At 38.9% G+C, this 23,631-nt stretch overlaps 2 protein-coding genes across 2 annotated transcripts; one reads left to right on the top strand and one right to left on the bottom strand.

The window, feature by feature from the left end:
- The first annotated feature begins 1,186 nt into the window (after positions 1-1,186).
- On the top strand, positions 1,187-2,873 carry LOC121913561 (tetranectin-like). The gene is made up of 3 exons (XM_042436215.1): positions 1,187-1,319; positions 1,535-1,636; positions 2,403-2,873. The coding sequence occupies exons 1-3, from the start codon at positions 1,223-1,225 to the stop codon at positions 2,807-2,809; spliced, it is 606 nt and encodes a 201-aa protein (XP_042292149.1). The 5' UTR covers positions 1,187-1,222; the 3' UTR covers positions 2,810-2,873.
- A 1,012-nt stretch (positions 2,874-3,885) lies between these two features.
- Positions 3,886-20,877, bottom strand: cdcp1b (CUB domain containing protein 1b). Its single transcript, XM_042436214.1, has 13 exons — positions 20,541-20,877; positions 17,852-18,076; positions 16,612-16,953; positions 15,916-16,131; positions 14,878-15,228; positions 13,669-13,884; positions 12,294-12,650; positions 11,362-11,721; positions 9,817-10,014; positions 9,363-9,719; positions 6,460-6,813; positions 6,288-6,369; positions 3,886-4,815 (listed from the first exon to the last, which is right to left on the bottom strand). Exons 1-13 carry the CDS (start codon positions 20,599-20,601, stop codon positions 4,302-4,304), a joined length of 3,633 nt encoding a protein of 1,210 aa, XP_042292148.1. The 5' UTR covers positions 20,602-20,877; the 3' UTR covers positions 3,886-4,301.
- Positions 20,878-23,631: the final 2,754 nt, after the last annotated feature.

Here is a 23,631-nt window from a genome sequence, read left to right as displayed (position 1 = left end):
CCACAATGTTAAAACTATATCCTGTGCAGATATAATTTTTATCAGTTTTTAGTACTATTTGAGACTATATTTTATGTTTTATAAGGAGACTATGTTTCATAAATGTCTCTTAAGTCTGTAAAAAATGTTGCTGGAAACTATATTCTGTGCAATTAACCTGAAATATTATAAAACCAGATGTTTTAAAAGTATCTTTCTGCTTTTGTTTCAAATTTACTCCACTGCTGTTGTTCATTATTTGTGGGGGAAATGTGAAATTTAAAACTTGTGGTGAGATACCAGATCTCAAATTACTGCTGTTGTGTCACAACACAAGTGCACATGAGAAGTTAAGTCTCTGCATCCTTTTGTCCTTGCCACGTGTCAGTGGAGGATTGTGTAAAATCAGAAGTCTTACAGAAAGGCCAGATGTGACTCTGGATCGTTTCCACGCTTCTCTCTGACTATTGTGTGTGTACTGCCTGAGAGCAGGCAGGTCCAAAACAAACTCCTATTTATGGAGCGTGCTCTCACTGCAGAGTTTGCAACAAAAAAACTTTTGCAAAGTTTGCAACAAAAAAACTTTTGCAGAGAATGATTTATAAAATGAAATAAAAAATGTAACAGATAGTCTTGCAGCTTCCTAAACACATAATTTAAGAGAGAGACTTCACAGATTCTGATTGATGAGTTTTCAGTTGTATAGCAATAGCCCCACTACAGCCAAATATACCTGGAAATATTCAAATCTTTCCAAATGAGGCAACACTTAGGGACGTCTCAAACACCTTTTGGCCAACTTTCCATCTTTTTTCAAGATTGAAGCACTCTAAAGCCAAGAAATAAACTGTAACTAAGTTGTTTGAGCTTTTATGCAACAGATGAGTCAGTTTATTTCTTTTTTATACACTTTGACGAAAGCTACATGTGGTTATGTAACAACGACCAGAGGAAGGTTCACACTGTCTCGCCCTGTTTTCCAGTCTCCACTCACTATCCAGGCCTGGATCTGGTTTGCACTCGCCCTCCACATGAAGTGTCTGGAGCCAGATGAGACATATCCTCTCAGGCTCCTGAGGTCGGATTGTTATTCCTGCAAATGGCAGTTGTGGACTTCAGTACTTTTCCCTGTTGTGAGGGATGAGAGGAGGAGGAGGGTGGGGGCGTGGTGGGGTGGGGGTGGGGGGGGACGGATAAATTGCGAGCCTCCACGTTGGAGCAGCCTCATTCGACAAATCTGACCATGGAGTACAAAGGCGTTTGTGTGCTGCTGGGAGTGCTACTACTGGTGAACTGCTCACTTCAGCAGAATCCACCAAAGAAGAAAGTGGTGAGAAAAGGTAGATGGCAATAATCTGATTCATCACAAACTGCTGGAGGGTTATTTAAATATCATATTTATATTTTCCTAACTTTATTGACAACATGGTTCATTCATCATCTCCTTAAGTCTCCTTGAAACAAGAAATAATCCAGACTTTCTTTAGTTGTTGTTCCATCACTGACTTTGCACATCTGATTTGAATATCCTTGTCTCTGGTGCTGTTGGAATCAGATACTGCAACAAAGGATGCTGCCATTGAGGATCTAAAAAAACAGATCAATGATATTGTCAAGGAGCTCAACCTACTGAAGGAACAACAGGCGCTGCAGAGAGGTAAACCTGATTTTTTTTTTTTGAGTGTTTTTACTAACAATGGAATGAAAATAATTCCTCTAAGCAAGGCTCTATGTTCCAAAAGTAACCATGACCACTGTGAAATTGTGATTTGTAGTGATATAAACCTGCTGCAGTCAGGATTTAGACTGAAGAAAGCACATTTGGACCAGATTTAAGCTCCTGAATCAGTAAACTTCCTGGACCCAAATTCCTTCCAGCGATAAATCTGTAACTCTGTTGTTGTAGACAAACAGCCAAAAGAATAGAAAACACAAACAAAACATTTTTAGTATCATTTACAGTTGTAGTTTTTTGCTGAGTGAATTTAATTATGGCGTGACATGAGCTACGTTGTTTAGCACACCAAATACGTAGACAAGTTGGAGTCAGTAGTCTAAGGTATGCTTCTCACAAACAAACACATATGGGTTGCATGTGTTTGAAACTGCAGGATTTAATTTGGAAAACACATGGCAAATCCTTGACCTTTTGTGCAGAACACAAAATGATATCCAGTTGTTCCTGCAAATCAAGAAATCTTAAGTGCAGATAAAAAGCACATTTTTTTATTATGTTGATCATGATCACTGTGGGACTTGAGCTTCTGTTCTGTCATCAAAATATCACAGGACTGCTTTTATTCAGCTTTTCATCAAAGGAAAGTCCTCAGAGATAACATGATACCTGTAGAGTGAAAGGAAAAAATGCACTGGCACTTACTACAGTCAAATAAGTATGTGCTCCCTTTTATTTTCCTCTTTAGTCTGTTTGAAAGGCATCAAGATCCATGGTAAGTGTTTCCTGGCTGACCCTGTGAAGAAGCGCTATCACATTGCCAGTGAAGAGTGTAACGCTATGGGCGGCGTCCTCAGTACGCCCACATCCAGCGATGAGAACGACCAGCTCAGAGACTACATCCGCCAGAGCATCGGCCCAAGCGAGCAGATCTGGCTGGGGGTCAATGACATGATGACTGAGGGCACCTGGGTGGACCAAACCGGTTTCAGCATTTCATACAAAAACTGGGACACCTCCAATAACCGGTCCCCTCAGCCTGACGGGGGTGCGTCCCAGAACTGTGTCGTCCTCTCTGGGGCCTCCCGCGGGAAGTGGTCTGACGAGAACTGCCGTGACGAGAGGCCCTCCGTCTGCCAGTTCAACATTATTTGATCACATTTATCTAATCACAGACTCTGCATCATGGTTACAATTGCTTTGTGTGTGCATGTGTACACCTGCTGCAATCCCACTTTGCCTGCTTTTCTGAAAGGAGTTTTTAAGCCAGTGGTTCTCAGCTGGTTCTGCATTGGGACCAGTTTCTGATCTTGAGTTCACAGTCAGTTTTTATTTTCAACTGGTGATACGTCATTTGCTACATTCCTTGTGGTCACAATAAAACCAGGAAGAACATAGTCCAGGCAAGAGTAGATGATTACCATTGACTTCTGCCTTCATTTTATAAAAAAAACAAACCATATTCTCTTTAAAAACTAAAAGATATTCCAACAATTATCAAAAACATTTGATGTTCACACTTCAAAATACCAGTACTCCTGCAATAAATGTGTGTCTGGGTGCTGGCACCTTTCACAAATATAAAAACTGGTTGTAACTTTTCATTAATTCCACACATCCACAGCAGTCCCATGACTCACCGGTTGAGATCCACTGGTTTAAACTCAGGCGTCCCTTCACTACTACTGTATTTTAACGACAAATCTCACATGAAGCCTGAATGATGAGTGATATTGCATTTTCTACAATATTAACTCCATCCTTAATCTGCATTATTTTATGAGATTTCAATTTGCTAGTCTTGTAGTTTCCTATAATGTCTAGCCTGATGTAGCCTGACAAATCAATAAACTATTAAAAAAAAACATTGTTCCTCTTATTGTTATTTCTTAAATAATCAATCAAAATAAAAGCCAGGTGAAAAAGACAAAAACAGAAATGTGTTGCTCACAGTTGCAAGAAATGTGATTCAAATTTGTAAACCTGGCTTCTGCATGTTTTTTCCAGTAAAAACACTTCTCCATGGTAAACACTGGCTACTGTTCTCAACTCTGCAGTCCTTCCACGCCCTCCGTTACACTGTTTTTCATGGCCTGAGTTCCTGTGGTTGAAAATCTTTTCACCATCCACTATTCAAAAGGTCAGTGTTTCAAGAGGGAAAATTAAATGTCACTGCTTTAGCGTGTGACGACAGTCATTACCTCAAGCAGTAAACTGTTTCCCTCACCAAAAACATTTTCCTAGAATTTATTGCAAAAGAAACTAAGTTGTATTTACACTACAGGAGAAGAAAAAAACACATCTCTTCCCAAAAAAAAAGACTAAAACAATATAAAAACATTTTTAAAAAACACATTTTTTCTGTTTCCCTGCTCTGAAATGCATACCACACGAGCAAAGATTTAATAAAACCAAATAAATCAAATATTTTTAAAACTATTTCACAGCTTCACACAATCTTGAAGCTTTAAAAAATGAGTTCTCACAAAAACAAGTCGAGATCACATTCAGAAACTTATTGAACTCAGAGTCCCTGAGTGTCACTGAAGCACAGAAGTTCACATCAGTACCGTCCGGGGATGTTTGGTGCTGTAATGAGAGTTATTAAGTAACAGCAGTCCATTGTGCAGCTTCAGTCCTCATAGACCTACAAGGTTTCCTCTGATACCTCATCAACCAGTGGTTGCGGTTCCAAGTCAGCACCAGAGAGCCGGATCGTGTTGATGTCCCCTGTGTTCTTGAACGTGTACAGCTCATTGTCCACCATCCTGCGGTCCTGAAAGCCGAGGCTGTCCTGCCGGTCGATGGGGGTGCGTGGACGCGACGGGATGAAAGTCTCAGAGGGGTCCAGGAACGTCCTGTACTGGTCCATCTCGGGCTCTGGATCTGGTTCTTTGATTACGGGCAGGTCTCCATCAGTGGGCCCCATGAAGGTGTGGTAGGAGTCCACCGGCATGCTTTTGAAGTGGTCTTGCACGCTGTCGGCGTAGCTGGAGTCACCCAGCAGGTGACCGTACACCATCGACTCATCTATGGAGGCGTAGACGTGGGATTCATTGTCAGACCGGGCTTTGGTGAAGTGTCTGTCACCTGGGCGGAAGATACTCCCTTTGCCGATGTAGATGGATGACTCTATGTTTGCTTGATCTTGTTTCTTTTTCCTGTTTGGAAAGATAAAGCAGACGACAAATAATGAGAAATAGTGAAAAAAAAACACAAAGTTACAGACCTGCTGAGAGTAAAATTTTGATCTTAAAAGGATAAGTTCATAATTTTTCAAGTCTGTCTTAAAACAATGGTCAGTGCCCATATGACCATTGAAAGGGTTTTTGAGGGTTTTGCTGCTGTAATCATTCAGCAATGTTCATATTGACCATTAGAAGATCCCTTCCAAATATGCTTACAATGTCAGTGATGGGGAACAAAATCCCCATTTTGTGTAAAAAAAAGTCTTTAAAAAGTTTATCTAAAGCTAATATGAGGCTGAAGCCATCCAAACTAGTCAAATCAAGTCTATATTTTTCAAAATTACAGTCTTTTCAGTTTAAAATTCCCTCTTTGTGTTTACCCGGCCACTGTGTCCCTGATGAGCTACAGTGAAAGGATCATAACAAAAACAGGGAATTTGGAACTAAAAAGACCTAAACCTTGAAACATATCTGCTTGATTTGACTCATTTGGATGGCTGAAGCTTCATATTAGCTTCAGATAAACTTTTAAATACATTTTTGCACAGAAGGAAGACTGTGGATTTATGAAGGGACTATGAAGGGATCTTCTAATGGTCAGTATGAGCAGGAGGAATGATTACAGCAAAAAAACAAAAAAACAAACCTGTTTCAATATTCATTTGGTCACCTTAATATTGTGTTAAAGGGGACATACTGTAAAGGGAGATTTCCATTTGTTTTATGATTATAAAGCAGGTCTAGGTGCTATATAAATACTGTGAAAGTATTAAAATGCTCAGTCCATGAAGAAATGCACACGGCCCCTATTCAGAAACTGTGCCTTTAAACAAGTCGCTTGGCCCTTTGTAAGGTTGTGATGTCACAAGTGTTTCCCCTACCACTGCCTGGGAGGGGCAGCCTGCCCCTCCTGAAAGACAAAAAATATGTTTATTTATGTTATTTACCTAATTTACATGCATTGGTTTCATTTCAGCTCAGTGTGTGAGTCTCCACTATGTTTTGCTGTCATTTATGGTCATGCTAGTTTCTCTCCTCTCCTCTGCTCTCTGTGTGCTACAATCCGTTACCTGTGGTTGGTCTGGGTGTGCATCACTCAGAAAACAGTCAGCCAATCAGAAGAGAGGGGCAGATGCAAAACAGCCCATTTCAGGCTGAGTGAGACAGAGGGGCTGCATCCATGGCTTGTACAGCTGTAACTTTGTGCTTTTTGACCATAAAAACATGCAAATGTTTGTAAATGGACCATGAAAATGAAAATATTAAACTGGGAGAGGGTCATAATATGACCTCTTTAAGACTTGACTTGAAAAATTGTCAACCTATCCTTTAAGTGTGCCAAAATGCTAAGAATTGTGTAATTTTTATCTTTCATTTAAATCTCACATTTAACGGTTTGATAATATGGGCCTAGATGTGGACAGTTTTTCTGCAGGTGTACTCACTTTGTGATGATGCACACAGCAGCCAGCACTATGAGCAAAAGAAGAATAACTCCTGCTATCCCAAGGATGATGGCCAAGAAATCTGTAGAAGCAAAAAAAAAAAGACTTGCTTTACTTATTTCTGGTAATGATTTTTTGTGTACATGAGAGGCCTAAAGAAGTGCTTTCTTACTGGTCTTTTTCTCCAGGATGATTTTGGTCACTGCACCAAACTTTCCCTCTTCTGGTATACAGTTGGACATGTTGAGATAGAAGCTCTGTGGCAACAACAACTCCTCCACCTGCTCGTCCTCCCTGCGGCTCATTATCTCCTCCTCGTACCCCAGCATCTTGACCTTGATGGCGGTATGCCTGTCGTTGCATTTGGGCTGGCTGACATTGACAAACTGCAGCTGAGCCTGGTACATGCTCGGCACAGTGACGATCCAGGATACAGTGGAGAAAGGCCTCATACCTTGAGGCCAGTTTGGGGTGGCCAGCAGGGTCGGGGAGGACATCGTAGGGGTGACTCTGTAAATAATGGTCTCTGAAAAAGGTTGATAATAATCGTAAGTCTCAGTACTGTATCCTGTGTGTGAGAAATCTCAACTGGTCTACAGAGGAGCCTCCATTATTTGTGGAACAATAGTGCCCCTGTGTGGATTTTAAAAGTAAAGTGACTGTGCTCCATTTGACCATGATTACAGCATGAACATTTTTAAGAAGGAAATCTACCTTCTGATGCCCTTACAATGTCAATCAATATTTTCCTTGTCTGCCTCGTTCACAGTACAAATTCCTTCACGACCCAGAATGACAAACATGCAGAGAATGTGTCTAAACTTGTTGCATGAGAGGAGAAAGTTGCAACAGTAAAACTGACAGATAATAAAGTTCGTCAGAACTCATTTTCATTTTTTGTGGCTGAATAACATTATGGTCTGTTAAACCAGTATTAATTGGTTCTTTGTCCACTTCTGAGAAGCAGCACACACTGTAAACATGCCATTGACATACAATATTATCACCTTTTAAAGAGTCAAGTGGAAAACTTGTTAGCAAACAGTCACTTATTAACTCATACAGTAGATACAGAGCAACATTAACCTTCATTTGGAGTCATGTTTCTGGTCTGATATTCACTCTCCTCTCAGCTCTTTAGCTAAACGCTCCACAGTGTTTACCAGCTAGTCCCTATCTTGGACTGCTGTTTGATGCTGGGCAGGTAGTGTAACCAGTGGGTTAATCAGTGTTTTTTCACAGAAAACATCTGCCTACTGAAAATGAGGTTGATGGGAGCACAGAGACTGAACTGAAACTGTAAAGTATAACTCAAATAATGAGCTGAAAGACCCTTAAAACACTGAGTAGAGCTGAAGGGATGGGTTATCACCATGAGTGACTCTTTTCACACAACAGCATCTGATCCATTGTTAATATAACAAGACTAGGTCAAAGCCTAGTATATGGCTGGACCGTGTATGGTCAATGTGCAAAATTGTGGCTGATGTGTTACAGGGATAGTCAGTGGTGGTGTCTATAATGTGAATTCCTGGATATTAAATGTTCATCTGCAAATTTTCTGTAGTGGTCCCAGTAATATTTGCTTGTAAAGTGTACTGAAGTTGCATATCACATGACATGGTTTAGCTATGTTTGAGTAAAAAAAAAGTTATAAATACAGTTGCAAGAACAATACTTTCCACTCATATCTTGGGATGTTTGATTTGAAAGAGAACTTATTTTAATTCTAATTATAACTATTATATCTGTTAACTCCTCCTGCTCTTTCATCTGTTTCACTCTGTAGATGTTTCTTGTTTTTTACTGCATTGGGTGTTTTGTCAGGGTGACTGTTATTTGGGAGGCTTTAACTGTGCGCTCTCCCTCATGGCTCTATGTGCCTTTTTTCTGTCTCTTTCCCAGTCGATGATCATAAAGGCTGTGGTGGAAATTGTAAATGAGAGTTTTGATAGCATTTTGGGTGCAAATTCGGGAGGCTTATCTCCACCTGGTTACCGCAGTTACAGTCAAATCAAGCAAACCTGCAGAGCAGCAGCCCCACACTAAACTGATGTAACAGCTACATGAGTCTCATGTTTTACCTGCAAGACTCATGCTGCCAGAAATAAAAAGCTTGCGTCTTGCTATTAGTTCAGTTATAAAATCCAAACGCAGCATGGAGCGTTTCTCCGGACAACAGTGTTGCCAAACGGAGAGTCAATCACACTGGACGGTAGAGAAGGAGACATAGAGACGCTGATATGTGTCTGTTTAGTTTAGCCGACTTCACTGCATTTAACACCAGAGCTGAGAGCGTCGATGAGGAAACACAGTCGCTCTGCATCACGCTGTTGTCCTCTGATTCCATCATCTCATGCCAATTCATTTTGAAGGAGCAACAGCCAATGGGGAAACTCCCAACATGGCCGAAACTTCAATGGTGAAACTTCATCACTCACTCAGGCACTCACTCACTCACGGACAACCACAGTTATAGGGCTGCTTTAAGGCTACTGTTGGCTTCAACTATGGAATTTCTTTGTGTGAGTTTTGCATACTGGAAAGAATGTGAATCTGGAAGAAACCCTTGTTATTTGACATGAGACATTTTTCTACTCTGATCTTGACATGACATCTGGTTGTTTTCCACGGGAATAGTTAATCATGGTTCCCAAACATTTTCATGTCCCCGTTTGGAAACGGAAAAAAAATTTGACCTGAATTTTGATAGCCTTGCTAGCATCAGATCACTTGTTCCTAATGGATCTGATTCATGAATTTTTTGACTCTGACTATCAGCAATCACTGCAATGCAACAATTAACTAATGTTATTAGTTACACCTGTGTTTGACAGGTCAAAATGTCTGCTGTGAGATAGGTCTATTCAACTATAACTATTATATCTATTAGACAAATTGCTGTTTTTCTAACAGATAATGATATTTACACATTTTTTAACAGTTTGAAGGGTTTTAGGGTGGATTTTCTTTCATGCTACTATCCCTTCTGCCGTGTTACCTCCCCTTTAGCTCACTCTGAAATCCACTCAAATTTATTAAAGCCTTAAAAAAAAAGACATATTCATGTGTTACCTGGGATCTCTGGACTAAAGCTGACATTAAGAAAAGGCCCCTTCGTCTTGCTGAAGTCCCGGCCTTTAGCTGTGATGGATATGTTGGCGTGCACCTGAAGTTTCTCGATCGTTCCATCAGAGCAGAAATCTCCAACAGAAACCCCATCACTCTCTTCCACATGCAGGGAGAGAGAGCTGTTGCACTCCTGGCCGAGCAGGGACTGTTGAAGACTCCCTGTGGGCGACATCAGATCAATTGTGCTGTCCATTGGGATGTTGACGTGCCAGGTGAAGCTGTGGAGAGGCATCGGTAGACAGGAATCCAACTTGGGCACATTGAGGAGAGTCGAAGAGCATGAAGCCACATTTTGGCATCCTGTTATCAAAAGGCACAAAAAAAATGAGGTATTGAGTTTACAACAACAACAAAAAAAGCTTTTCATGAACATGCAAAAAAAATGTAAATATCTTACCAATAACTTTACTTGCAGTCAATCGCAAGTCTTCACTTGGACAGTCGAGGAAGGAGAGGCTGGCTTTAGTGCCTGCAGCTACGTTTATCTTCTTTTCAACCTTAGAGTTAATGCTCATCTCACAATAGGGATCAGCGCCCACTGCCTCTATCTGCAGCGACACTCCTTGGTGTTTGGTCAGATCCACCGTACACAGAACTAAGAAGAAAATACAACATGGAGGATAATATTATAAATAACACAATTATTTTTTAAAATCATACATACTGTGAAATCAAAACTGTCTTTTCATCTAATTTCTGCATACAATACATACAGTATTATGCCAGTATAATTTTGCGCATCACAGGCTGGTGGACAAGCAAAAAAATTTGATCTGAAGTTCATGGCTTATTAGGAGTGAAGTTACAGAAGTTTGGGCTTGTTTAACAACACTTACTGCTGTTGTGAAGGTGTTTCAATAATCCTGAAAGACTCTTCTAATCCTTTGGTTGAAAAAATATTGTGTCTGCTATTATTTAATTATCAATATGATTCTTTCCCCTCTTATTCTGTCTTTGTTTTTCATCTTTTTTTTTTTAATCTATGTTTTAAATCTAATTTGTATTTCATTCTATTTTATTATTATGATAGTTTTTAAATCTACTTTATTTTTATCACATTTTCATGATTTGTGCATTAGTATCAAATTGTTTTAGAGTTTCAGGGTTTCAATACTTTGCCATTTCAACGTAGTTTCAACGAACAAGAACAACAAGTACCTCCCCTCATATACAATGAACACCTTAGTACATAAAAGTAATTTAAGTAGTTGTAACAATAATAAATAATTAAAAGAACACGCCAGTGGGGAAGCTATCAGTACCACAACCAGCTATGGTGTATACCATTGTATATGCACCCTTACAGTGTGTCACAGACAGGAATAAACAGGCAGCACATTAATGATTTAAGAGTTAAGGGCACGAACAGCCTCGAGGTAACTGCTGTTGCAGGACTTGTCTGTCCTGGTTCTGATACTGTCTACATTTGTTCTGTCTTATTATTGGCTTGTCAGTCATCAGCACTTTGAATTGCACTAACCTGTGTGAAAGGGGCTACACAAATAAAGTTTGATTGTCTGATTGCTGCACGATAAAAAAAAAGATTTTTGAATTGTTTCTCAAGTTGAAACTTTAATTCAGGTAACCAGAAATGACTGTGTGAAATGTTTTTTTGCAAAACACAAGCAAGACATTAATGGTTATTTTGTATGAAAATACTAGAAAAAAACATCAATATATAACAATCATTGATTAGAAAATGTTTATTTTTGAAAACTTGGATACCTGGTGCTGTGACTCAAATGTATCGTTACGCAAGAGGCACAAACTGGGGCTAGGACTCTCTACAACTAACTAACCACTAACTACATTTTTACAAATTTCTTAACAAGCTTATATTTATCAATAAAACTAAAATTAGCCTGCTTGAAACTGTTCAAGAGAATAAGGGAATGTGAACATGGACAAAGTTACTTTTATTTACTATAACTTTATACTGTACCTGGATGACCGCTCCTCATTACAGAGACACTGTATTTCAAGTTGAGTCCTTGTAGTGTCCTGTTGGTTTCACAATTCTTCAGCACCATTTTGAAGCTGCCCTGCTGATGCGCCGGCTGAGGATCCGTCAGGCTCAGTTTGGTCACCTTCTTGTTCTCTTTCTGGTACTCCACCGCCACTGCGTTGTTGAGGCATTCGGGGGCCGTGTGATCGAGAAAACGCATTGAGTAGTTGTGCATGCCGGGCACTGTGAAGTTCCACTGCATCTGCTGCTTATCAGGGAAATCACCGGGATAGTTGGGAGAGATGAAGTCTGTATCTGATACACCTCGGGGTAGGTTGACTTTCACTATGGCCACCACTGGAAAAAACAAGGAGAGATTATTGTGGTTTGAAACAAAGGAAGTCATCTATATTTTATGTAAATCATCTTTAAAATGCAAAAGACTCGTTACAGGAACCTAACAGCCATTTTTAGCCTGTAAAACAATACCTGGAAGTCAAAATTGTTCCCAACAATTTATTTCCTTTTTATTTCTTAATATAAAAGTTATCAGTTATAATAACTGAAAACCTTAAACTATGCATGTAGTGAGATATTTTCACAAATGAAAAGATCAATATTTGTTTGTCAGGCGAAACTTTGTTTGCTGAGAGACAAGAACAGTGAGCTACTGACATATGGACTAAACCAAAAGTGTGTATATTTAGATGATAAAATATGAATATAATACAGAAAATCTTTGTGTGCACAGTCAGGATCTGGTATTTTACCACTTAATGTTGAAACTGGACTGTATATAAGTCTGGAAGAAGAAATGTGAATTTGTTCAAAGTACCATCTCACCAATAAAGAAAATCAGTTCAATTTTATTTTCTATGGAGTGGATAAAATGTTTTGTACTTCACATAAATAAAAACTAACTAACTTACTGCTGGTTTCAGGCCCAACACTGAGTTTAAAGTCAACAGGATCCAGCTTCCTGTCTCCAGGCACCTGTAAAGACACACGGCCCTTGTAGCGCACCTGGACGGTTGTCACAGTGCCTCCTCTGCAAAAAGTGCCAATGGTTGCTACCCCTGTACGCAGATAGGTAACAAGAGAGTATGTGTGCTCATCTGGACAGGTCTCCTGATTGGGAATCTGTTGCATTCCTGCTTCTGGGAAGTCCAGCTGGAAGGACCGAATGGAGAGAACTTTGAGATCCCAGGTGAAGGTCCGGTTGAAGTCTGGGAACAGTGAGGACTCGGCCTGAACAATGTTACCAGAGCAGGAGGTCTCTGTGCAGTCTGGAAATTTATAGAGACAGATGGACATATTAGCAACTATGATTAAGTTTCTGATTCAAGTTTTGTGTTGACAAAGATTCAAGCTACTTCATTTTTAAAGGACGGGTTCAAAATTTTTCAAGTCTGTCTGGAAACAACAGTCAGATGCCCAAATGAACGTTGAAATAGGTTTTTCCTGCTGTAATCATTCCTCCTGTTCATACTGATCACTAGAAGATCCCTTCCAACTGTGCTTTCAATGTAAGTGATGGGAGGACAAAATCCATAGTTCTCGTGAGCAAAAATATCTTTAAAAGTTTATTTGAAGATAATATGAAGCTTCACCTGTCTGAGTTAGTCAAATAAAGATTAATGTATCTATAAGCTGTTATCAGGAAATCAGTTTTCGAAGGTGATAATTATCAAATCAAAAAGGGTCAGTATGTGCATCAATGTAAGTGTTCATCTCAAATTATCTTGGAGAGAGTAAGTCCTACAGTTCGATATGGACTGTGTACTTTAAGAATAAGTGATATCTAAAGGTGATAATCTGCATTTTTCTGATCAATCCCATGAAAATACCCAAACTAACAATGAATTTACCCTCCCAATAACTATTGTCTGTGTATCCAAAGCCTGATGTACTATTCCTCTGTGTTGCAAACCTGCATTGTTGTCCAAAAGCTATTAAAAACACATCAGTGAGTCACACCGCTGCACCGGGTGACATGTCCTTTCATTAAGATAAGCAGGTGCATCATAGTTTAGATGAGTCAATCCCACATACTCCATCCTGCTGACGTTAATACTCATTAATGCACAAAATCCACGTCTGAAAATAGTTCCCAACATAAACACTATTTACTCCTGTTTGAGTGAATCATGTTGCCTTCACCAATTTGTGGCTAATACAAAGGACTACATCTTGCAAGGTGGCTTACTATATAGGACTCCTTTTAAAAATTACTTTTATGTAAGAAACCTGAAGAAAAATGTTTACAAAAGTGAAAATTAAATCTCAGTATTGAGATACTTGTACCAATTTCTCTGTTGATTTCCACACTGAAGACATCCTGAGGCTGAGGACAGGTAAACTCTACCGAGGTGTTGCGAGGATCTTTCAGGATTAGCAGTTTTGGATTGCATTTCTGGTCGGGCTCTTTGCCCACACACACGCTGCAGTCGGGCTCGCTGGTCACCCTGCTGATGATAATGATGGTAGCTGGATCAGGGGTTACCGACATCATTCTGCCAGCTAAAGAGAAAAGTAGTACAATAAGATATTGGTCAGACCAAAGAGCCAAGACTTCTCAACAAAGACTTCTCAAATAAAATGTATAAAGACAGATTCTCAATCACACAGATTATATATGTCAATAGATAATTTCATAATTTCACAAACATCAGAGATTGTTTTAGTTAATGGTATGTGTCACGGTAACTGGACAAATCTTTTGTGGAAGAAGTGACTTTTTAGCCACACTAGCAGTTAGTCAGTCCACAACTTTGGTTGAGAAAGAAATATCTCATCAACTATTGGATGAATTTCTATGGAATTTCGCAAAGACATTCATGGTTCCCAAAGGATGAACCCTAATGACTTCAGTGATCCCCTGACTTTTCCTCTAGCACCACAAAAAGGTTGACATTTCTGGTTTTGAGTGAAATGTCTCAATAACTATTGGGTGGATTGCCATTAATGTTGGCACAGAAATTCATATTCCCCTCAGGGTGAAGTGGAATAACTTTAGTGATCCCTTAAATCTTCATCTAGCACCATCATCAGGTCATTGTTCATGACCAAATGCCTGGAAAAATAATGACATGCTAAACTAAGATGGTAAACATGGTCAACATCATACCTACTAAACATCAGCATGTTAGCATTTTGTATTTTATTCTGTTTTTAGGTTTTAAAATCTGGCCATTGACAACAGATGAAAGTTAGCTTTCTATGCTAACTGTAGCTAACATTTACAGTTCTTTTTTCTCTTGATCAATGAGCATTCCTTGTCAAATAAAACTAAAAACTAAAATTAAGCAAGTCATAAACTTTGCTTTGTTACCCAATGGTAATGCTGCATTTCTGTGAAAAATTAAACTGTTAGGAATATTTGTGTCATTTATAGCATCAGATATAGCATCAGTTTTTAGGAATATGTCTTTGATGCATTGTTCTGTAAAAACAGACAAAACAGTTACTTCTCTTTCTTTCTTGTGTGAACAAAACGTAGGATCGAGCACTTGCCTCTTCGTGATGCTTTGACTGTAAATATTGTCTTGTCCAGTTCTTCTCCTTTGGGCACCTCCACAGTCACAGTCGTTACTCCAAGCATTTTCAGATGAGACACTGTCCCACCTCTGCAGTAGCTATTAGTTTTGGCCGTTCCGTCACTTTTAGTTGTCCTCACTGAGTACTGGTAGCCATCTTGGCATTGATCTGGTGCAGACATCTCCTTCAGTCCATCACCTGCGATGTCCAAAGTTAAGACAGTCCTCTCTGGGACACTAATGTCCCATGTTAGGGATCTTTTGAAGTCCTTGAAGAGGTCAGGATCAATTTCTCCTGCGGCAGGGGTGCAGGAGCTCTTGGTACATTCTGAGTAATGAAAACGATAAATGTTTGAATTTTACACAATTAACGAGTATTCGAGAAAGTATTCACAGAAAAATAAAGAGACTAGACCTCCAGCATCATGCTGTGGAGGACAAAATATGACTTATGCACCTATAAAATCAATAAATCAACTTACTAAATAAATAAGTGTAATTAATTGGGACACAAATACATACATATATTTAATTTATTTCTACATTTCTACAAATCAAAATTTATTTCTGTATTTTCACTTTTCTACTTTATTTCTGTATTTCAAATTTTTACTTATTTCTGTATTTTTGAAAAAAATACATAAATAAAATTAGGAAAAAAATTAGAATGTAGAAATACAGAAATAAATGACTGTATATAGTAAAAATGTAAAAAGACATTTATTTGTTTCCCAAGTAATTGCCAACGTTTATGTACTCATTTAGTTATGCATTTAAGTATTTATTTATTTACTTGTTTTAGTTCACTGAAATACTTATTTATTCATTTATTTATGGTTTTATTTATTCATCTATTTCTGCACTTATTAAGTATTTATTAATTTATTTGTTGATGATTTGTCATTTTTCATCCTCCATACAGGAGCATTTAATGTGTAGTTAATCCAAAATTACAAATCCGAAATTCTGGTGGCAACTGAAGTACATTTTGAGACATAGCCTCCACAGTCCTCACCTATCGTCTTCTTCATCTTCATACTATACACATCTTGAGGTTTTGGGCAGCTGAAATTCAGCGGAAGGCTTTCAACATTTGTCAGGGTCTTTTCTGTCGGGCTACAGTTGGGAGCGGAGCCATCAGGAGAGCACACCTCACATTCGGGTTCCTCCGGGCTCCTGGTGATGACCACAGTCGTGGTGGAATCAACGGTTATAACCATCGTTCGGCCCTCTAAACAAGGTAAAATGGAGAGAGTGAGAGAGAAGCCAGAATAGGATTGTATCAGGTATTTGTAAATACATCAACCAATCAATTAATCAATGTTCACTGCAGCTCTCATTTACAGTTTTTATTATTTGTAAACAGCATTTCAATCAAAAGTCAGGTCAGATGTGTCTTCTTCTACTCATCAATCTAAACGGGCCATATATGAGCACGCTAATGAAGTTAGTCCAGTTATCTACGTAATAGTTACACCTGGCAGTGACCGGGTGTTAATATTTCTAAAAACTAATCTCTATGTAAGAACTAGTTTGAGTGGTACAACTTCTTATAATTTGGTGACATGTAAATATAACAAAACAAACAACAACAAAATAAGTAGGCTAAGTTTTAACTTAACAGTTGGTGCAACAGGCTCCACCTAAAATCAACAGTGTCACTCTGGGTTTTCTACAAAAATATGAGTCTGTATTCATTATTTTTTCTTACTTAGTGGTCCAGCAGAGGCCTGAAACAACACAGATTTCACTTGTGTGTTTGGTTTAACTCGCAGAGACACCTCAGCCTGATTGGGCAGGTCTAAATGAGTCACAGAGCCACCTCGACAGTACTGAGTCTGGCTCTTGCTGTTCGTTTTGGATGTGGCCACTGAATACTGATATCCATCTGGACACGGTTGTGTCGTCTCTATCAGTCCCTCTCCAAGGATGTTCAGACCCACAACGATCTTTTCAGGTGCCTTCAGCTCCCAGTTGAAGGTTCTGGTGAACTCTGTGAGGATGGAGGGTTGAGTTTCTACTGTTGCAGGGCTGCAGGTGTCCTTTGTGCATTCTGGATTACAATTAAAGACAAGAAAAGATGCATAGATTGGTTTAAGAGTTAAGGAAGGTGCATATGACGTGAATTTGACTGCTTTAACCTAAAAGTCATCAGGAATTCAACACATGTTTTGTTCATATGTGATGAAAAAGCAAATTTAAAACAAGAAGTGACCTGAATGAGGGCCGGGATGGCATCTGGTTTAACCCTCACTCAGCTTTGACAAGCTATACATCTTTTTAAAGCACAAAGCCTTGTTATTCTCTTTGTGTAAACCATTTTATGATCCCAGTATCACCATGACAATAGATGCTTATTTTGTAACAGTAGCGTGTATAATACAGAACACTGAAAGAGTAATTAAAAATTAAATATGTGTAGAAGAGCAAATATATTTTTCATCATGTTTGTGCTTCTGTTTAAGGATGTAAGAATAGCAACCATCTTACTGCGATTACGACATTTTCAGGCATCTGCACAAGAATTCCCCTTATTTGGGCTTGAGTTCAGGATTGTGCACAAATAAGCAGTGCTCCTCAAGGGCTTTAAAGTCAAAAATATTTTTTTTTTTTTTTTTTTTTTTGCAGGCATTTTAAATTTAGTAAAGCCAGTGGGGGCACTACACATATTCTTGGTTGTTGATTCTTGATTGGCTCCCTTAAAAAAAATCTATTCCTGAACAACTTAAAATGAGTTTGAAGCACTTGAACTGAATTTGAGCTGAGTGCTGTTGACTATTTAGGGTCTGGCACTGCAAGGCACCATGAAGAACATTAGTTTTTTTTGTCATGAGCCAAACAACAGTATATTTTAAAACTAAAAACAATAGATTCTGTTAAGCCAAACAATAGAGTGGTTTACTGTATGTATCTTACAAAAGCAGACATCATCAGGCCATGTGTAAACTCACCGATGGTCCGAGTTATTGTGACCTTGTAAGCCTGCTCAATCGGCTGGGAGCAATTAAACAGCAGTTTGACCTCCACTTCAGGGACCAGAGAAACAGAGGAGTGGCAGGAAGTCTCTGTGTCATTAACCCCGCTGACCGTACACACAGCACATTGATCTGGAGGTAGCTCAGTGGACACCGTCACCGTCGAGCCTTTGTCTGGTCGGAGAGTCGTCTGTAAGCAGTCTGAAACAGATCAGAGAGTCTCTGCTGTCAGTAACGTAAAGATGTCGCAAACTGAGATCCAAAGATCTGATTTTGGTAATGCTTTATCTTACAGGTCTCTTCATTTTATACTAATTTCTTGGAAATGAACTTTAACTTTTAGGACATTTTACAGACAGGGTGGTGGAATCTGGTGCAACTGAATTTTAAAAGATGGAAACTTTTCAGCGTGTAAACTAACTAACTGATTTTTGATTTGGTTGGTGTTAAATAAAAAAAAAAAATGCCAAAGTGATGCAAAATGAGAGAAAGGACCATTATTACATGTGTTGTCCTGTTTCAACTGCACATCAGCTGCTTGCAAGAGCATGCTTAGACACATTCCCATATTTGGACATTAAGTTTTTGGATATTGCAATGACACACACTCTTAGAAGCAAAAATATTAATCTTCATGAATATATTGTTTGTATTGGCTGTATGTATTATTTTTATTGTCAGTTAATCGGCCTGTTATTTTCTCAAGTCATTGATTGTTTTGTCTACAAAATGGCACAAAATGATGTAATCGCTCATAATAATGTCCAGTTTTCAAATGTTTTACAGTCAGATAAAAGATCTTCAGTTTACAATGACAAGCGGCATATCCTCACATTTGTGAAGCTGTAACGAGTTAACTTTTACCATTTTTACTTAGAAAATGACCGAAACGCTTCATCAATTATCAAAATAGTTACCAAAATGGTTAATATTCTGTCAGTCGACTAATCAATCATTGCAGCTCTGATCAAAACATCAGAGGGAAGGAAGAAATCATACGACTGGGCATAAGTTTGTCCACATTAAGCAGAATATTATCAATTAACAATTAACAATTTAAAGCATCAACTTAGCAACAAAAGGAACAAAACACGAACACAAATGTTCAGTCAGTTTACTGTTGATATTTGAGCAAACAGGCACACCTACTTTATCTCCGTGTCCTGGGGTGGCAGACCAAAGTAAAGTCATTTAACTCTCTTTAAAATGAGTCATCTGTGCGCCGAGTAAAGAGGTGAACCAGTTTTAAAAAGCATGAGTGACTGTTTTATCTGTGATATCAGACATCTTATGCGGTGGGTGGAAACAAAACAGTTTCGTTTGTCATTTTATACATCAGCAAGCTATGATGTAAAGTTACATCATAGCTTTGGTTTCACTTGACCTACAAATTGTGGTTCTGATCCAGTACGGTCTGACTGGCTTAAAACATGGTCTTTTCTACTGCTGAAGCAATTAAGCAGGTAATTGACTGACATAAAATGAATCATCAACTATGTTGATACTCAAGTATTACTTTTAGTCATTTTTTCAAGGTAAAATATCAAATATTTGCTGAGTGAAGCCTCTCAAATGTGAGGAGTTGCAGCTCTTCCCTCTTCCATGTTATATTCTTGGGTTTTGGGCTGTTGGTCAGACAAAACTTTTATAATTTCACTCCATTTCCATCAAAAGAGGATTAGGAGTGAAGGAGTTATGTTCAAAAGAGGTGTCTGAGATATCATTGCAGTTTCTGACGGCAGTTTTCTTGCTGCAGTGATGCAAAGACACTGTAATGTTTTAAGAGCATGTGTGTGTGTGATGTGTAAGCTGTAGGGGTTCAAACAGATATAAACAAACCAGGAATTCTCAACCTGAACTTGCGAGGACTTGAAAGCAACACAGAACAATATTTACAGCATTTACATAAAGATGTGGGGCTAGAGGGCTTCTTGTGAGAGTAAACAAGCGTGTCACAGGGTTCAAAAGAGTGATATTTAGCGACAAATGAGAAGTTGACATGTTCATTTCCACAAACACTTACTGAGAATACATTCATAATGCTGCTGATTACTTCTCCAACAAAAATATTAAATAAAGCCAGTGGAAAAAAATGATTCTGCTTAATAAAACGTCAGTAGCAAATTCAAAGTTCAGCGGCAGATTGCTGGTCAATCATTAATGAAGCTATGATGAATTCATGCCTCCAGGAAGCTCCATAAATGCCTCATAAAGCTTTGAAAAATGGAGGTCTAGAAGTCAGGGCTGCACTTCCACTCAGGCTGAAAATGTGATTCAGCCTTTCATCTCCGCTGTCAAGTCGATCAATCATATGTGATGTTGCCTTAATGTCCTCTATTATCTCTTCATTTATTGACACGGCACTTTAAACACGGCTCACTTTAAGGCTTCATAGCGCTTTAAAGCACTGCAGCTTTACATTAGGTCTCGCCTGAGCACGCTTTATCACACCAGAGAGCATGCACTTCTTCTTGTTGGACTTAATTGGCGCAAATTTGAAAGGAAACCACGATTTAATATGAGGGTGTTTCGTGATAGGCATATAAAATACATTTTTTGGAAAGTGTAGCCTGCTAAAATAACAACGTAAGAGGAAAAACAAGTAAAGAAAGCTTCACTAAACAATACATGAACATATGTTTTTTTTCTGACATGATTGTCTTACCTGATAAGTCGAGTGTTGTCAAAAACAGAAGTCCCAGAAGCGCGCAGGTTTTGAGCCGCATGTTCACTTTTAAAGGGCGGATTTTCCTATTTAAAAAAGTTTTTAAAAATCTGAAGCTCAAACACACAGTCTTTGCATTTTCAATACATCCACATTACAACATCAGCGACGGCGTTGACAGTCACTTCCTGCTTCACGCTACCTGTGCGCAGCGGCACAGCGGAGGGCGTGGACCTCAGGCAGGTTACGGTTACCTGTCCAAACCTGACGGGTGAGGAGGGACAGGCCCTGCCGTTGTACCCTTGAGCCGAAAAAACACAGCTCTGATAGGATTTTCGTGGAGTCCTTGTGTGACTTCCCTCGTGTGGCACAATGGTTGCCCTATTTATAAACATCCGAACATGCCAGGGATTGTTGGCATCGTGGTGTATATCTCCAAAATGACGCAGGGGAAGGGTGTAGATAGAGATTGAATTAGTGATTTCTTTCTGTTTTAATGCCTAATATTGATGTTGAATTCAGGAAAGTATGTATGCCGCCAAAACTGTTTGTCCCTAATGAAATAGTACTAATAATATAGAGATAAAATACAGAAATTGCTGGTTAAATTCATTAAAATTCACAATCATTGAGCACCAAAGGCAAAGTCTCTGAAGAAATATGTGTGATGACACATTAAATGGGCAATATGTTCACAGGTCATGCATGGTCCGCTGCTGTAAAATGATTATTAGGATGTGACTAACTGGTTGATGCCTGGTTGCGGCTCTATACTGTGAATAACACTCCCAGTGTTGCAGATGCTCCCTCCTGCCTCCACATGTCTCATGACGCTGACATTCCTGAACAGAAACATACCTGAGGGCAAGACCACTGAGCACACACACACACACACACAAACACACTGACACCTGTGTTATGTTTGTGAAGGCTTATGATATATTGATCCAATATCTGATCTGATCCAAACTGAATTTTGTGAGTGAATCCTAGACTATATAGCTCTGACCTTACTTGAACCCTTAGCCTAGTTTCAACACAATCATTTTCATATAAACCTGAAACTCAAATCCTAATACAAAACTAATACAGCTAAAAGAGTGAAAAATGTTCTCACTTGTCTCTCTTTGTGAGGTCTTTTTAATCCCCAAAACTCAAGCACTCACACACACACCTATACAGTCAAATACTAGTGACAATGAGGGTTTTTTTGTGTGTGTGAAACCAGTCTGACAGCATGCAGTGTGGGCGTAATGGTGACTATAGACAGCTTCAGTGTCTCCTAACAAGGGACCTCAGTGAAGAACCAGCAGCTGTCAGAATTCCCCTCCCCTCCCATGTTACTGTACAGCCAGGACAGACAAACATGTGCTGCAGACGGCCATGAGGCTGCTGGTTTTCATACCAAGGACTAGAGTTTCAAATGCTTCTTTTGTGAAAGTTGTGAGGAGAGTTAATGAGTTTTTTTTTTTTAAAACAGACAATCACCTCTTACTTGGCATAAAAACCGTAGACTGTTGAGGTGTTGGATAGGTGGACAGTATATCTGTGTTCAGTCATTTTGAGTTTTTTTTCATGATCTCCTTGTAGTTCTACACATTAAATAATAATGAGAGAGATCAATAGAAATGTGGACAATGAATTAAGAAAATAAGAAAGATTACACGTCACAAATTCACAGAATAATAAAAACCCAGGATAAAAATAATAATACAGATCAAAGTACAGACTTTCTGAGTTGTTTTACAGTGAATTACAGTCAGTTTACTCAAGATATGAAATTCATTTCTGACTGTTATTTGGGCGGGTCTGATTCTGGGTCATGAGTTTTAAAATGAAGGGCCTGAACAGTCCACATGAGGGCAGTAATGCAGGACTCTTGAGCAGTACTGATGATTGTAATAAAGCATAAAATAACACCAGCTGATGCCAGGGTTGTACTGATTTTATCTGTTCATCCTGGACACTGTTGGTTCTGGGGATCAAACCTGATGTCCCTCAACAAATTAGTGTTGCACATCCATAAAGCTGGTGTGACAGATTTTTTTTTTTTAAAAAAGGAACCTATAATCAATATTTTTTTTTATTAACAATGTATTTACTGTTTTGATTGACTCTTACCGCTCTCATAGCATTGTTTTTGGTCACAGCAGGCAGCTGTTTTCATCAAAACAAAGAGCAAAGCTCTAAAAAACCCACTGTAAACCACCTGCTCAGCACCAAACAACAAACAGACACAAATAGTGACCAGCTGGTGAACATTAGTGGAGCATTTAGCAGCTAAAAACCAGAAATTTCCCCTCAGGAGTTGATAGAGACTAAAAACAGAGCCAAAAGAGAGAGAATGACCTACATTCATTAGGAGGACAGAAACACGACTCCAAATGAATGATAATGTTGCTCCGTGCAAATAAGCAGCTGCTTGCTAAGAAGTTTGCCACATCAACTTTAAAGATTATTAGATGTCAGTGTTGCATTCAGATGTTTTGTTTTGGCTGCCCTCAAGTGGACAGAAAAATGCAGCTGTTAATGCAGCTTTAATCCCTAATACGTGTCAAACTACAAAAACATTGGATGCTACATTTCCCAAAACACAACTCAATAGTGCCTTTCATTAAACCCTCTCTGCCTGGTAAATGTTGATGTCTTTCAAACTCTACGCCCTCAGGCTTTCTGTCTCAAGCTAAAATAACCCTGATTACATTACTATGACATCATTGGGGGCTATTTTTTTTCAGACATGAGCCTCAGAGGACATTGTACAGCAGTTTTCACAGGCTGAGTAGTGCTCCCAGTGACTAGTAAAGTGAACTTTGTGTTTACAGAGATTAATAGCCAATGCTTAAAACGTGTCCTTTATTCAACTTAAAACTCAATGAAACCCATTTTAGTGGGGGGGGTTCCGCTGTAGCTACATTTCTATCAATGTGAAGCTGTTTGTATCTTCTTCCCCTTATTAGTTCACATGCCAGAAAAAAAAAACTTGGGAAACCCTCCACTGAAAGCAGGTCAGATTTCGATTGGACAGTCACATATGAATGTAATTTGTTTCATGCATCTCTATCGAAAAATGTTCCTGGAATCATAGACA

Source organism: Thunnus maccoyii, chromosome 15 (assembly GCF_910596095.1).
Source record: "Thunnus maccoyii chromosome 15, fThuMac1.1, whole genome shotgun sequence".
NCBI classification, from domain to species: Eukaryota; Metazoa; Chordata; class Actinopteri; order Scombriformes; family Scombridae; genus Thunnus; species Thunnus maccoyii.
The sequence above is the reverse complement of the archived record's forward strand: the minus strand, read 5'-3'. Positions and strand labels throughout refer to the sequence as shown.

What these genes read in the sequence shown, in the direction of transcription:
- LOC121913561 (XM_042436215.1), top strand. Translation starts at nt 1,223, where the DNA reads ATGGAGTACAAAGGCGTTTGTGTGCTGCTGGGAGTGCTACTACTGGTG. An exon ending in GAAGAAAGTGGTGAGAAAAG is followed by an intron (nt 1,320 to 1,534) that starts GTAGATGGCAAT and finishes TGTTGGAATCAG; the next exon opens with ATACTGCAACAAAGGATGCT. An exon ending in ACAACAGGCGCTGCAGAGAG is followed by an intron (nt 1,637 to 2,402) that starts GTAAACCTGATT and finishes TTTCCTCTTTAG; the next exon opens with TCTGTTTGAAAGGCATCAAG.
- cdcp1b (XM_042436214.1), bottom strand. Translation starts at nt 20,601, where the DNA reads ATGCGGCTCAAAACCTGCGCGCTTCTGGGACTTCTGTTTTTGACAACA. An exon ending in TGTTGGGCCTGAAACCAGCA is followed by an intron (nt 11,722 to 12,293) that starts GTAAGTTAGTTA and finishes TGTTTTTTCCAG; the next exon opens with TGGTGGCCATAGTGAAAGTC. An exon ending in AATGAGGAGCGGTCATCCAG is followed by an intron (nt 10,015 to 11,361) that starts GTACAGTATAAA and finishes TTTTCTTCTTAG; the next exon opens with TTCTGTGTACGGTGGATCTG.